The 15,754-nt window shown below is 40.2% G+C and overlaps 3 protein-coding genes across 5 annotated transcripts in view; 1 reads left to right on the top strand and 2 right to left on the bottom strand.

Annotated features, from left to right (window-relative positions):
• The window catches only part of pde7a (phosphodiesterase 7A), a 33,463-nt gene extending 32,193 nt beyond the window's left edge, over positions 1-1,270 (bottom strand). For both annotated transcript variants that reach the window (XM_058635667.1, XM_058635678.1), the window contains exon 1: positions 1,145-1,270. The gene's annotated coding sequence lies outside the window, so the exon portion shown is untranslated. The remainder of the gene's footprint in view (positions 1-1,144) is intronic.
• A 1,467-nt stretch (positions 1,271-2,737) lies between these two features.
• On the top strand, positions 2,738-10,180 carry LOC131462409 (tripartite motif-containing protein 55-like). Of its 2 annotated transcripts, none has more exons than XM_058633618.1 (8): positions 2,738-3,004; positions 3,539-3,708; positions 4,035-4,212; positions 5,399-5,494; positions 6,817-7,050; positions 7,138-7,160; positions 7,542-7,666; positions 9,379-10,180. In XM_058633618.1, exons 1-8 carry the CDS (start codon positions 2,876-2,878, stop codon positions 9,585-9,587), a joined length of 1,164 nt encoding a protein of 387 aa, XP_058489601.1. In that variant the 5' UTR covers positions 2,738-2,875; the 3' UTR covers positions 9,588-10,180. The 2 variants fall into 2 exon arrangements, with proteins under 2 accessions (XP_058489601.1, XP_058489592.1); XM_058633609.1 differs by having other exon boundaries at positions 4,032-4,212.
• Positions 10,181-11,583: 1,403 nt separating this feature from the next.
• On the bottom strand, positions 11,584-13,316 carry crhb (corticotropin releasing hormone b). The gene is made up of 2 exons (XM_058633645.1): positions 13,077-13,316; positions 11,584-12,558 (listed from the first exon to the last, which is right to left on the bottom strand). Exon 2 carries the CDS (start codon positions 12,536-12,538, stop codon positions 12,011-12,013), a length of 528 nt encoding a protein of 175 aa, XP_058489628.1. The 5' UTR covers positions 12,539-12,558; positions 13,077-13,316; the 3' UTR covers positions 11,584-12,010.
• Positions 13,317-15,754: the final 2,438 nt, after the last annotated feature.

Here is a 15,754-nt window from a genome sequence, read left to right as displayed (position 1 = left end):
ACAGCAATAGTTGATACCACATACCGTAGGTTATGTTCTTAGGAAAACATTCAGACTCAAAAATGTTTAAAACTCAATTATAACAATTATAACACTTACAAAACAAAAGCACTTTTTGTGCATTGCTTGCTGCAGCATTCAGCGCAGCAGCTAATTACTGTTTACAAATCATCCACTAATTGTGCGCGGAACATACTTATAAGCCATTTCACAGTCAATCTCCACTGATGTTTGTTTTCATCACAAGCTGTATCGAAGTCAGACACTAAACAATCACCTTTAAACTCCCCTTTTGAACACAGTGCTTGTAGGTTAGATCATTCATTTGACTTAATACTGTATATCAACACCACAGAGCATGCAGTATGCTTACTGATGAGAGCTCCATTGTAATTAAGCTGAAATCCAACCTTTTCGAGTGAAATATTTTGTATTCTACTCACCCAATCAACAAATATTAAACAGCTGGGACAGTTGGGGTAAATAATCTTTAAGATGTTTCTGAATCTCGACATAACAAGACACTATTTCTATTATCTATAATGTCAAAATATCAAATTCCATATATTGGGCACTGTGTTTCAACTTCCAAACAATTACAAAAAAGCTTTAACCTTTATGTGACTAGGACATCACATTGAGATTAAACCCTCTTGTACAAATGGCCAAGATGAGAAAACATTACGTACTTTTAGTGCCTACTGAAATCTTTTTTCCTCATTTCCCCTGAATTTCTTTTTATTGCCCTATTCATTATTTGTTGGTTAATGGAACAACAGATACAGGAAAATGCAGGAGCTATTTTGGCAAAACCGCTGACTCTAAGGATATATATATATACAGTGTATATATATATATATATATATATATATATATATATATATATACAGACCTATAGTCCCCCGCTATACGACTTCAAAGGCCAATACTTCCTCATTTATACATTACAGAACTAACTTTTTGGAAGTTAACACACATAAAATTATCTACAGACACTGCAACTGAAAGTTATCGTCGGTTAGGACAGCAACCTACATAGCTAAATTAGCTACTGCTTAGACAACATTTTCACCTTTTTGTACACCAATAAGACTCCCAAAGGTATTAAAATGCATTATCATCATACATCAGGTGGCACACTTACTTTTCCGACGTCATGTTAACGTGAAATATAAAGAGTCGTAATACAAAGTTTTCATAAGATATTGGCTAAAATGATCAAAGGCTCAATTAGCACGCACTTAAAAAGGAGCCCGACCGGAAAACGACAGGAACAAGGCACACAACTTCCGGTTTTCAAAATAAAGCGTGAATAAAAGGTCTGCAACCTCAACAATCAGAAGAGAAACAAACAAATAAACAAACAGAAACAAAATCTATTTGACCCATAAAATGAAGATAACATCATGTATTAAGTTAAAAGAACTATAGTTTGTTGCATTTATGAAACTTAATAACTCCAAAAAGAAAACTTTCATAGCTGTTTTTTACCTGTTAACAAAGTGTAGGCCTACTTTGAAATAAAACACAGACTTTGTGTCCTTCCATAAAATATAAAGTCTAAATTGATGGTCAAATTGTTTAATTTGGTGTAGTTCACAGACAAAAAGTAAAACCTATAATGAAATTGAATAAACAGAAGATAAAACATTACATCAGACTTCTTAGAAATATAAGTAACTGTTTGGCCGCCAGCCAAACAATACTGGTAATTATGTGATGTCTTCTTAAGACCCCTTAGGCTATGTTATCCACCCCTGATATCTTGATGGGGCCCTACATCAAATAACAAATGTTAAATTATGTGTAGGGTTAAGTATAGGGCCCCCTCAATCCTACTATTATAATAATTATTATCATTAATATTATTATTAGCCAGGTGCTGCCTGATTCCTTAAATGACAATGAAAATATTTTTAATTGTGGGTGTGGGACTGGTGTGTGGTGGCACATGGGGGGGGGGCATTTTCCACTCTGTGCCCAGAGTGAAGTTATTTTACAGCTGTAAATTACAAAAGGAAATGCTTTTTGCTGTTGTGGTGACACCAGCAATTGATATAAACATGAAAAACAACAAAATGATAGAAAGTAAACTTCTTCTATTAGTAAAAGGTATTGGTATTGGTCTCTGTATACACGATCAATATCAAATTTTGCAGTGTCATACACCACAGCTTCCACTAGGTGGATAAATTTGCTGCATGCAACACAGGACAGACGTTTATGTATAAAAGTTTGGTTAATCTATTGTCTATTGTGTTTCCTTTCCTACAAATACAATTATTCACCAGGAATTTTAAGTGTTTCCAAAACCTTTTTATATGGGGACCTTTTTTCTTTTTTTTTTTTTAAAGACGACAAACCATCAACCATAATTATGACAAGAGCAAATTCCTGTAACACCTTATAAATAGAAGGAATTACATAAAAGTTGAGAAACAGAAAGGATTAATGGGGTTAAAGTAATTGATGGAGTGATACTTCTATGTCTTTTTTTTCCTTTGTATTAATGTGAGGTCAGATAAAAAATAAAAATATATTAATAACAAGCTGAATGTAACAAATGACAATCAGATAACATGTTTACTTTTTTTCTCCACTGATGTAGGTTTTAACTGGCACAAGTATTCAGGCTGGAAGTCAGCTGTTCAGTGCTGCCCTGCTCGGTTTCAAATATGGGCAGGGTAAAAATGGCAACCTTTTGACGTGACAGCAATAGCTGCTAAAAACAGAACTGACACCAGTGAGATAGGAGCCCACACCCGCCAGGACAGGACAAGAGGAGCAGGCAGGCCTACTCCTCTTAGCAGCCTCAAAGGCTTTGTACTTTGTTTTCCTTCGGTTTGCTGGATTTTTTTATTGGCTCCCTGACAAAATGAACAGCATGGAGAACTTGGAGAAACAGCTCATTTGTCCTATATGTCTGGAGATGTTTACCAAACCTGTGGTCATCCTACCCTGCCAGCATAACCTCTGCAGAAAATGTGCTAATGACATTTTCCAGGTAAGCAGCTGAATTTAGCACCACTGATCTGCTTTTATCAGTAAAGTGAACAGGTTGTAATGTATTTACATCTCCAACTGTCTATTCAAACCATGGATTATTTTATACAAGATTAACATGTGTTTGACCTCACAGGAATATGTAGTTTCAGTCAGAAAATAAAGTAGGTATCATGATATAACCTTCTTTATTAATTACATAAGAAAAGACCAGTTTCTCGGCCTAAGTCTGTGCTTTTAAAGAAGTTTGAGATCACAATTTCATCAACTTTGACTCTGGAGCAAAGATCAATATTTCATTAGCTGACATTAAGGCTATGTATACAACCGTGATTAGAACAAAGCGATTTAATTGTCATTTAAACACTTCTCGACCAATATGAACATTTGTATTATTGGGTTACACTTTCGTAATGTGATTAACATTTCGTAAAACTGCTAAATGAAACCCTTTAATATACATTTCTCTCAGTCCAGATCCTGAAGTGTGATCGTACTAAATTCCGGCAATTCAGTTGAATGTGTGTGCTCACAGGCTTCAAACCCTTACCTTCCAACCCGAAGTGGCTCACTGACGTCCGGTGGCCGCTTCAGATGTCCCTCCTGCAGACACGAGGTGGTCCTGGACAGACACGGCGTTTACGGCCTACAGAGGAACCTGCTCGTGGAGAACATTATCGATATGTTCAAGCAGGAGTCGAGCAGGTGAGAGCAGATCAGATTGACACATTTTTAGTTTCGAGTGAAAGGAAACAGTCATCCATCACATGTGCATGTGTGAGTCATAGAGCTGGAGTGGATGACGGGAGGTTTAGAGTTCTCGTCAGCTCTCACAGATAACTGACTCTATAGCTAAAAGTGACATGAGATCCTCAACACTCATGGTGCTCAAACTTTATTGTGTAACACACAGTGCACAGTGAAGTGGTGATCTATTGATGACAGTGCTGATGGTCATCAATAAACTACACACATGTGTACTCAAGCAGACAACAAAAGAAGTTATCTCTGTCGTCTTTACACCTCAGCAGCAGCAAGCCTACGCCAGAGAGAAAGGACGAAACGCCCATGTGTGAGGTCCACGAGGAGGAGAAGATCAATATTTACTGCGTGACCCACGGCACTCCCACATGCTCCATGTGCAAGGTGTTTGGAGCGCACAAAGACTGCGAGGTGTCACCTATTAGCAGCATTTACCAGACAAAGAAGGTAAGGGCCCTGGAAAGAGTCATTCACAGAGTAAAGACAGATACATGGAAGGACGGATTGACAGTCGAAGCATGTTTGCCCTTTTTCTGTCCAATCCGTGTAAACCCCAGAGACGGTTGTGCATGAAAAATCCCAGTCGATCAGCAGCGTCTGAAATATTCTCACATCAACAACCATGTCATGTTCAAAGTCACTTAAATTACCTTTCTGATGCTTAGTTTGAACCTCAGCAGATTGCTTTGTCCATGTCGACACGCCTAAATGCACATTTCTGATATTTGTGTTAAAAAGCAGTTGAACAGGTGTGCCTAATAAAGTGGCAGCTGAGTGTAGATTGGCAATTCCATTGCCCACGAGCTGGTGATGACGCTATACTTTATACTGTATAAACTTTATACTACTAAACGTTATACTGTGGCAAATGTTAAATATGAAGAGCTTCCTGTGCACATATACAGTATACACACAGAACATCAGTAGAAAGATGCTCAGGGCCACATACAATGATGCAGTGAGGTTGCTGCTTTTTGTGTCCACTGATGTTGCTTCATCTGAGGCCCTTCTATTGTAATTCACATGAACATTTTCAAGGGTCTGCAAACAGCATCATGAGTCTTTGAGCGGCCCAAGAAAGAGCTGCTTTCAATGCTCATCCACACTCAGAAAATGCTGGTGAGATCATGTGGCATATTATATTCAGAGGTGGGGGGAAAAAAAGAGTACTGAAATATTCTATATTCTATCACATTTTCACTTCACGTTATGCCATAAAGTAAAAGTACTGGTCTAAAAATGTACTCGAGTTCAAGTTAAGTTATTAAAGTTACTTAGTTACTTTAATAACAAGGTTAAGGTTCTTTCTTGTGTCGTGCAAAAAGGACAAGGGGACACAAATCTCACATGAATTGTTTTTAATTGATTTGTTTATTATTTAATATTGATTTAATTGCTTTTATAAAATGACTTGTGCTAATAAGTACAACTACACAAAAAACCTACTAAATTTCAGCAACATGAGTAAATGTAATTCATTACTTTCCACCTCTGGGTATATTATAACTATATTTATTTGACCTGTTACCTCAACCCTCTTGTGATTCTCCAACTAACTTTGAATTTAACTGAGGATGGATTGATCCTCGTTCCTTGTTCTAATGTCTCTCTGTTTCATGTCCTTGCACCCCAGACAGAGCTGAGTGACGGGATCGCCATGATGGTCGGTAACAACGACAGGATGCAGGGCATCGTTAGTCAGCTGGAGGAGACCTGCCGTGCCATAGAGGTCAGTGTCCGACAGCGTCTGGCCGGGCCGCTCTCTCACTCACGCAGCAGGCCTCGCTCAGAGCACTCCCACTAATGCACTTGCATTCACCTGCGCTGACATACCAGCAAACACGACCGTGTCCTTGTCACCGCCACACTTTTATCCGTCTGTGAAAGTGAGATAGTGAGGTGGAGAGAGAGAGAGAGAGAGAGAGAGAGAGAGAGAGAGAGGGTAAAATGTTATGTCTGTTACGTCTGTCTTTACTTTCGTCTGTCCTACATGCACTTAGCCGGGCACTCCATTTTGTCTCTCGTCCACTGACATTAAAAACAAGTGGTGTATTTGATGGGAGGGAGGAGAGACAGCTCTCCTATGGTTCCTGTGCCACAGTTGGATGAGAGAGGAAGCCCTCGGCGGCGCCACCACTCAGGACGCTGCTCGGTTCTCCCTGCACATATGGCACAAGACTGAGTTCACAAACGGTCATTTTCAGTATTTTCACTACTGTGAATACAAGGCAGCAAACAACAATCTATTGACATACATATATCAGCCCGAATACTGTAATAATCAGTATGTTATTGTCACAATGAGTCGAGTAATCGTTTGTTCCATAAAACGTAAAAGAAAACGTTAAAAAATGTTGATCAGTGTTTTGTCAAACCTGGAAATGATGATGTTCCCGAATGTCTTGTTTTGTCCACAAACCAAAACGATTCAGTTTTTAATGATTTCTTTGTTATGTGGAGCAAAGAAACAAAGAAAATATTCACATTTAAGAAGCCAAAACAATCCGAAATCGCATTTTAATCATGAAAAAAAGCTTCAAACCGATTAATCGGTTATCAAAATAGTTGACGTTAATTCAGTGATCCATTAATAATCGATTAATCGAGTAATTGTTTCAGCTCCATGTCAACTGCTGCGTAGACAATAAAGTGTTTTTAGGTTTTCCAGAATAAAATGCTGGGACTAAATATTATTACATTTTTTGGACATTGAGACAGAGACTCAAACAAATGTTATTTTAAGTGTGTTGTACAAAATCTGGAGTTCATGTACAACTAAAATGTTTTTTCTTCATTTTAAATTGTTAATACACCATTTTAACATGCAGTAAATTGTAAATAACTGCCAGATATTGAAAGTTATTCTGGAAAAATGGGCAAAAACACACAGGATCATTTTCTGGCCCTTTTATGGTTAAAATAAGCAAAGTGGAGGCCAGACGGACATTTTAAGTCTTAGGTGTTAAAGGGTTTAAAGAAAACCTGTTTCTGTTTATCAAGCTAGTAGAAATATTTCTTCTTCTTTCCCCTCATGCACTCACATATTCACAGGAAAACAGTCGGAGGCAGAAGACCCTGGTCTGTGAGAAGTTTGACCAGCTGTACTCCATCCTGGAGGAGAAGAAAAGGGAGATGAGTCAAAAGGTGACGGCAGAACAGGAGGAGAAGGTGAACTACATCCAGGGGCTGACCAAGAAGTACGGAGACCACCTGGACGAGAGTTGTAAGATCGTGGAGCTGGGCATACAGACCATGGAGGAGCCAGAGGTGGCCTTATTCCTGCAGGTCAGAGTTCACGATCCTAGCATCTAAAGCCACATGGACTTATTTCAATGTGTGGATGTTAGTCTTTACTGCTCTTGTCTCTTTCAGAACACAAAGCCTCTCCTCAAAAAGTGAGTCCATGTTTCTATGAATCAGCTACACTGACAATGGAGGGAGGGAGGGAGGGGTATTAGTTTGGGTGTGTTCTTGTCTTGTGCCCTTTTTTTTTTTTTTTTATGTTTCTGTTTTCCTCACATTCCAGTGACTCATTTTGCCAAATTAACATCTGCACCTACGCGTGCGTGTAAGCGTCGGCCTAATATAGCTCACGATCACACCTGCTGTCTGGGAGCTGTCGAAAGTAACGTGGTGCGAAACGCAGTGAATCCCTATCTTTAGTAGTGGCGTCCTGAAATAACGTTCGCAGACTGACTGAATGACTGACAGATTCGTAGAAGTGTCACATCGACTAAACGGAGTTTTGTCCCTGTAAAAAAAAAAACACTGCTCAGGATCTCAGAGGCGTCCAGTGCGGCACACTTGGATAAAGTCGAGCGTGGCTATGAGAACATGGATCACTACAGCGTGGACTTCAAGAGAGAAGGCAAGGCCCTGCGCACCATCGACTTCATAAAAGGTGAGAGGGCAGAGGTCACCGTAGCCACAGCTTTCCAGTGAATTAGTGAATCAGTTGAAATGAGTGTCTCCCTCCTTTTTACCCCCACAGTGTAAACATCAGACAAAGTCGTGACATTTGCTGGTGATACAAATCAACACATTTGATTGACGAAAAATTACAATTTCCACACACTTATCATCAGGAGATACGACCTTTGTTCAGCAAACTGTGACCAAATAACACAATTGGAGGCCGACGCTGTGGAGATTAAAGGCCTCCGAGCGAAAAAGGAGAAAGAATTACAAGTATTTAGTTGTTTTTTTCTTTTTTTTGTAGAAACATAGTTTGAACTTTTTGTTTTACGAGGAAGTTTAACTTTTAGGGGGAATTTTCTGGTGTCATGAGGATGTTTTTTTTTAAGTCGGGTAAATTCTAATCTTCAGCCAACTTTAATAGCCATAATTTATGATAAGACACAAACTAGGCCCCTTTCATTTGGACCGGATACACGATCTCAAGTCTTACTAACGATGGATGTTTTCACACCTAATAGTCCACTAGACTCGGTACGACTGGGGACTCAACGAACCCAACCTTTCGAATAAAGCATTCCCCTCCTCACCTAAGGAGGCGCTGCAACAAGAATTACTGAAGGAGAGGACGAGACAAACAAAGAACAAGAAAACTCGCTCATCTGTTGGTATATGCTGTTTTCTCCCTGTAAGAGCTGAAAACATGGAGCTGCATCAAATCGTTTTACGCAAACAAACGACACAGTCATTCATTTGTTGCATTCTGGAGTCTCACCATTAGATGGCACTATTTAGGATACACTGGATTTTTACAGTGAACATTCTTGGTTTGTGTTTGTGTCAACATTAGCGTGTTAATCACAAATAATTAGGGGGCCGAACATAATGAGTTTTCTTAAACTTAGAGTGCTTTAATTGCGCGTAGCGAGTGTGTCCGCTCCTGTTGGTCGGTGTTACGCTTTTAAAAACAGCTGATGATTGCTCTTTGTGTAGCATATGCAGCTGTCTGCAGGACAATGTCATCACAATGGAGAGAGCCCACAACCCTAAACCATATGTAAACAAGAGAAGGCAACTAAACTGCAACTTCTGCAAAGTGCCAGTGCTGTTGGTATCAAGTATTATAAAGTTTTATGAACGTTATTTGCTGGAGTTGAAACTGAAATTAATCAAGATTAAGGAAAAAAAAACATTCAACAGTCTCAGTTTGGATATTTTGTAGGGATGAGACGATACCACTTTTTAGTGTCCGATACCGATATCAGTCATTTCAGACCATTTATGAACAATAAAGTGGTTAACAACACATTTGTGCTGAGTCATTTCAAAGACATGATTCTCCAACTGTCTAACATATATTGTTCTCCGCCCAAAAAAGAAATAAACAGCCCAAACATGACTCAGCCGAAAATGCTTTTGCTGATTTTTTATTTACAATTTAACAGCTCGTCATGTGCATAGTGAAGCATGCAATATATATATTTATATATGTATCTATATGATTTTTGGACATTATCAGTGCCATAATATGGGATGTTATCCAATCCAGTGATTGTTGACCAGCACCGGACCGATACCGATTCCTGTCCCCTTATATTCATCATGTCATTGCTCTGACCTTTTATGTTGTATTATGGTGAGGAATAACTTTAATCACCGCACTAAACTTGACACATATACAATATTTGACCTTTATAGATGATGAGGACGATGATGACGAAGATGAGGACGGAGAAGCGGACGTTGTGGATGGAGAGGAGCCGCACGCTGTTTCTGGAGGCAGTGCCGTCACTACCGCGTCCGTCCAACCTCCTCCTGCTCCCGCCCAGCAGATAAGCTCCTCCCCAAACACAGCAAAGAGCCCCGCCTCCACCCAACCCCTGACAACACCTAAACCTGGAGTTTGATAACCGTCGCTCCTATTTGTTGGTTTCAGTTCCAGTTGTGATACTTTTCCTCTCCGATGTTGGGAACAGTGAGCCGGATCTGCACATCCGTGCCAGACGGAAAGTCGTAGCAAGTTGCTGACGTAGATGTAAATGAAGAGGCATCTCCTTTATCTCATATCGTGTTCGCTTGCGTCATTTCATACCGACTTGGTGTCGTCTTCTTTTTTTCATTTTGGACAAACTAAACTATCAGGCCATAAGTGAGTATTAGTTATTTCCAGGACTTAAAGGTGATCATACTTTTTTTTTTATGTCACTGACCTTTCCCATGCAGCTCACAGCTTAAACTACATCATTAGACAACACGGCATGACAAGCCTCCTCCCGGTCGTATAGTTTATGGCTGATATAACCTCATGATTATGGAAGCTTGAGTAAAAAAAAACAACCTTTCATTACCGTGACATTTACGGTATTTCATACACACAGCGGCCTCAATTATTTGTCAATGTTACGGGCAGAACAGTTACATTTGCATTTTGTTACCGTGTATTATATACATATAAATATATATTATGTGCCATTAAAAGTAAAAGTGTACAAACGACAAAGTATTTCTCAAGTCTCAGTCTTTTGCAGTGTTGTGTGTGTGTGTGTGTGTGTCCGTTTTAGCAAGGAAATAGATTCTGAAAATGTAAATATTACAAAAGTCATGTCATTTCGAGTCATTTTGTTCAGAGTCTGACGTCATGAGAGTCAAGCAAGTCTCGACTCCTCAAAATTTGTCCAAGAGGAGCCTGGTTGCTGGTGACGCCTGAACATTTCTGGTTTCAAAAACAAACAAACATGATGATGCCGGTCAAATCGCAAATCCAGAGGCTTTAAAAGGACAGTTTGTTTTGCAACCATTTCCTGATACACATTTCCATTTATGTTTATTGCCCACTTGCTCCCTCTTGCATCAGACCATGTGACGCTGATCATTTCAGCTTGTGTAAAATCCACGTTAACTCCTGTTTTATAAATAAAACGACACTTCGCGACAATGGCTCCCCCAACTTACTTCATCTCTTTTATAAGTGACACATTGTGTGTTCATCAGCTCATCCAAACAGTAGAAATAGATTTTGTGTAGCACCCCGCGTCTGTCTCTAAAGGAAAAAAGGACACTTTTCCTTTTATCCCCTGTCTTCACACTCCTTTTCCTTTAGGTCTATCAAAAGAAATCCCTGGAAGAAAAGGGAATTAGAGCCCTTTTTATAGCGGGTTCAGGCAGTTAAAGAGTGTGACCACTCCTGCCCACACTCCTACTGTACACATAAGGCTGCAGTGGACCTCCCAGGTGATGGTCTCACCTTTCTGTGCCACAGAGTCCCATCTAATTACTGTACGCCATCTTCCTTCCCGAGTTGGATCCTTTACAAATGTGCTCAATACGCCACTAAGCCCCAAGTTGCTATGTGGGCCAAACACAAAAGAGGATGACTCACATCCACACAGCTCTTGCTTAGTTTGCCCTGACACTGCGGGGTCAAGGATCAACACAGCGAGCACGTACACACCAACACACGCCAACACACGCTCATCTTTCACACTCATTGAGTGTCAGTGGAGCATCTTTGTGGATTGCCTCTCGCCCGTGTGATGAGAACGGCCTCTTGAGGATTAAAGGGTTTATGAGAAAGGTGTTTATGTGCTTCACCTGCATGACTGTGGGTGTGCTTTTTGTTCTCATGTTGGAGGCAGAGGAGGATATACTTTTAACGGATCAGTGCCACAGTCAGTAACACCATGTATGATTGTTCTATTCAGTCAAAATACGAAATAAAGACTCTCTCTATCATTATCTGTGAAGGCACGTCTTAACCAAATGTTAAAAAGTGTATTTAACCAGATTATCAATTGGTGATTGGATTTTATTATTAACTAATTTGTAAGAATGTCCAAAGAGAGGTCTAAGCAGTGCTTTTAAATGATTATCTTTTTATTAAAAATAGAGATGTAAGATGTTCCCTTGCACAACAGAAAATGACTGGTTGCACATAAGTTTATTAACAAACATAAATTCCATAAATACAGAGATCCATAAACTAGAAACAAAACAAAAAAAAAACTTTTTTGTCAATGCAATTATTTTTCATGTCTTCAATAGAAATGTTGTGGAAATTCAAAAACAGAATTTTGACACCAACATCATCAGAATGGCAAAAATTACAATCGGATCATTATCATAGGTCAAGCCCGTTTTATGCTCCACACTGTGAGGTCAAAGCTATAAATAATAGTGTGATACAACAACACTATATTGTACAGAGCACTTTTTGTGCCGATGGTAAAAATGCATGAAGGAAAAAGAGGTCAAATATAAGAAATGATAATAATATTAATTAAAAAAATAAAAACAAGGGAAAGGAGATCTTTGGCGGAGTGAAAGGAGCTCCTCATTTCCCGTAGCGCTCCATCAAAATCTCGTTATTTTTCGCCTGCTCTGCCAGCTGTTCCGCCCTGGACATCTCCATCATCCCCCGTAGCAGGTGGAAGGTCAGGTCCAGGGAAATCGCCGGGTCTTCGGACCTCCTCCCCCTCTCCATCGACTCGTCCCCGCGGTCATCGAAGCCGCTGAAGAGCGCTCTGATGTTCCCAACTTTCCCTTGTAATAGACGCCGCGTCAGCTGCAGCTGCAAAGCTCTGTTGTAGGTCGCGGGAGCTCCACCGGGATACATGGATGACGAGGAGGAGGACGACGACGGCAAAGAGTTAGAGTCCTCGTTGCCAAGTCGGACGAAATACTCCTCTCCAAGCCGCTCCAGGATTGGAGCAGACTGCTGTTGCTGCTGCTGCTGGGAGTTTGGGGTTTGTGGAGCCAGGACGCGCAGGGCACCACCACGACTGTCAACAGCCCGACATTCGTGGCGCGGTAAGAAGGCAACTAGCAGAATCACGGTGGTACCAAATAAATTGAGCTTCATGTCAGGATATCAACAGGAATCTGGGGAAGAAAAAAGTAAAACCCAGGTGTTATTTTCATGGCGTATGCTTATGTTTTTCATTTTAACTTTTGGTGCGTAAAAAGGGATTTAAGGACACAAAAACGGGGGCATTTTAATGGCGCAACGGCTAGTAACTATACGGATTAGATTATTATGCACTTTATTTATTATTCATTCATACTCTTGTCTATTAACAATGCACACATGACTCGTGGAATTGCTCCGCGATGCGTAATCTTTGCGCGTAAAGAGAGACCGTGTATGGATCAGAAATGGATGTGGAAGTTAATAAACACAGTACATATGCTGTTGCTACAAAATTAAATCAAGTATAAAGGTAATAATTCAATGCCTACGTCTAATATACACGTATAAAAAGCCTTTATCTCTACAGCCAAAGCGCAATATTTCTGTATTTCTCTTTTCTGTTATGATAGAGCCAAAGAGACGCGAGGATAGAAGATGTTAAATAATGAAACTCATAATGTTGGATAAAAAGAGATGAAGCTTTCCATACCTTCAGTCTTTAGAGGAGGTCCTGTACAAGCCTAGAAGGTTGCCAGGTAGTTGGCGAGATGTTCCTCCTTCGCTCCGTTGAGGAAACAAGTGTGTAGTTACTTGCAGAGGAGACGCTGAATGGACTTATATACAGAAGCCAGCCTCACTATAAATGTCGCGCTCCGAGTCGAGATCGAGTCTGCGCGCTGCCTCCTGGGTGTAACGTGGACGGACGCCTCTGACAAAAAAAAAAGTGCTTCAGCTCAGATGAGATGAGTCATAATGTGAGCGTGCACGAGCTACCTCTGTGCTCTCGCGCAGAGACTTGGTGCCACACCTGCTGGCATTTTTCATTCCAGTGATGAGCAACTTTCTTTTCTTGAAGTTGAGGAGAATGAGAGGATGAGAGTGAATTAGAAATGGGTTAGAATGGTTAGATTTTTTTTCTTTTGTTCCTCAGTCTCTGAGTCCCAGTTCTTTTTTGAATGATGAGTTATTTTTTTAATCTGCTTCTGCAGTGGAAAAATACTGCTCGGTCTTTTCCATCAAACTCCTGCAGTGTCATGTTTCCTTCAGTGAGGGACGAATGAATAAGAAGGAATAATAATAGGAATGCATCAGCTGCACACAACAGGTGCATTTTTTTTAGTGCAAGGTGCACTATTGACTTTGTTCATACTGGACCACAGTAATGGCTTCACTGCAGTTTTACATGTAACCTGTGTTGTTCAGTCATGTCTGCCACTGATTCACTGCAGCTGCACGTACACAACGCACATCACTACCAATGCTATAGTGGGTGCCTAGCTTTGGTACCCATGTGCCACTCCAATTCAGTATCAGATAAAGAAAAACAACTAAACACTATCAGAAATCTTACCACCTAAGCCTCAAAATGTTGTAAAAGGCCAGAAAATGATCCTGTAAGTGCTTTTGTTAATTTTTCCAGAATAACTTTCAATATCTGGCGGTTTTTAATAATTTACTGCATGTTAATTTGGTGTATTAACAATTTAGAATGAAGAAAAACTAAAAATTGTATTTAGAAAATTCATACAAGATGAAAATGTAACTGTGTTCACATGTGTCTTTGTGGAAAAAACACTGTAGTTGTACACGAAAGCCACATTTTTGTGTGTTAAATTTGAAATTTGAACAGAATAAAACATATTTAAAGTAACATTTGTTTGAGTATTTGTCTCAATGTCCAAAAACAGGCCAGAAAATGGAAACTATGTACAGGCGTTTTTCCAACTCTCTCTTCTCTGGTGACAAAGACTCGCCTGATTCACTGGCTTCCTGCAATAGCACGAGTGAAATTACCGTAATAACTACACATTGGCTTTGACGTGCAACTTTTTTCCGATGGCACAAACCGTCGCACAGTTGCGGTCATGCAAAGTGTGCTTGCGCAAACGTGTCGTCTTCGATGCGCTGGAATCCTTACTTTTGCTTCTGTTGTTGCTAATGTGTCTGTCATTGTTGCCATAATATTTTTTGACCTTGTCCACTGAAAAACACAATAAAAACACATAAAACAAGATAAAAACATCGATGCCTACACATCGACACATCGAGGCCTACACTATTTACGTTATTTCTGTTTGAGAATATATTTCATTTTGTTTCTTTGAAAATGAAACAAAAAAATGTCCCTTTACTCAAACTACTGATCTTTTTTCCACCTTTTTCCCAACATCATGTACTTGTTAAGTAACCTTTCGCAACATGGCAACACCCACCACTCCCCTCCCCTCCCCCCCCGCTTCCTCCTAATTTCTTAACAGCAAATCCATTTCACCCACCCATCACATTAAGCTCGAGGGGAGAAAATAAGTTTGAGACGCAGTGAGCAGAGGTCAGAGTGACTTCATGCATAACGTTTTTGCACTCAAGTCAAAAACAGCCCGCTTTTTTTTTAGAGAGAGGTGACAAAAAATTGATTTTAAAAAATGTAGCCAGGGAGTACCGAATGCATTTTTTTCCCCTCATACATTTCTACTCACATCTCACATCGCCAATTAGTGACAGCGAGTGTGACCTCTGCATTTAACCCGTCCCTGTTGCACACAAATGTGTTGACAGTTTTGTGAATCAGAGCGTAAGTCTGAAGTCGGTTGTTGTTGTTGTTGTTTCTCCTACCACCTCTTCCTTCACTTTGCGGCTCTCCCTGCTCCTGGGGGGGAAAGTGTCAGGTCCCATCATGAGAAACACATGTTGGCCGACACAAATAGCAAACACCGGCAGATGAGAGAGCGACTACTCGTGGTCGAGCTCATGTCACCTCATTTTCAAATGAGGTGACATTTTCGAACACAAAATCCTCCAGAAAGAGACTCAGGCGTCACTGATAATCCCTTTGTTTCCTTTCAGTTAGAGTGAGTTCTCTTAGGTGATTAGATATAAATTTGACGATTGCATTGAGTGAACTAAAGGGATTTCAAAGAATTGGAGTTCATAGAAAGAGAAATTGCCCCCAAAACTCCACGGTCACATGTCTTTAACTGATGATTCGCTTTTTCGACGTGTGATCTGCACAAATTCCGCTCGCTGAACTGACACCCCCTTCTAAAATAATTGGGCCACTTTCCCCCCAGAAGATTTTTCTCCTGTTTTCCACTAGAGCTGGTCGAGTCACGAGTCATCCAGGTTAATAACTCATGAATCCGAGGTCTCCATAAACCCAGATCCATCGAG

This window comes from Solea solea, chromosome 1 (genome assembly GCF_958295425.1).
Source record: "Solea solea chromosome 1, fSolSol10.1, whole genome shotgun sequence".
In the NCBI taxonomy this organism is placed as follows: Eukaryota; Metazoa; Chordata; class Actinopteri; order Pleuronectiformes; family Soleidae; genus Solea; species Solea solea.
Note: the sequence above shows the minus strand (reverse complement) of the source record. Positions and strands in the feature narration are given on the sequence as shown.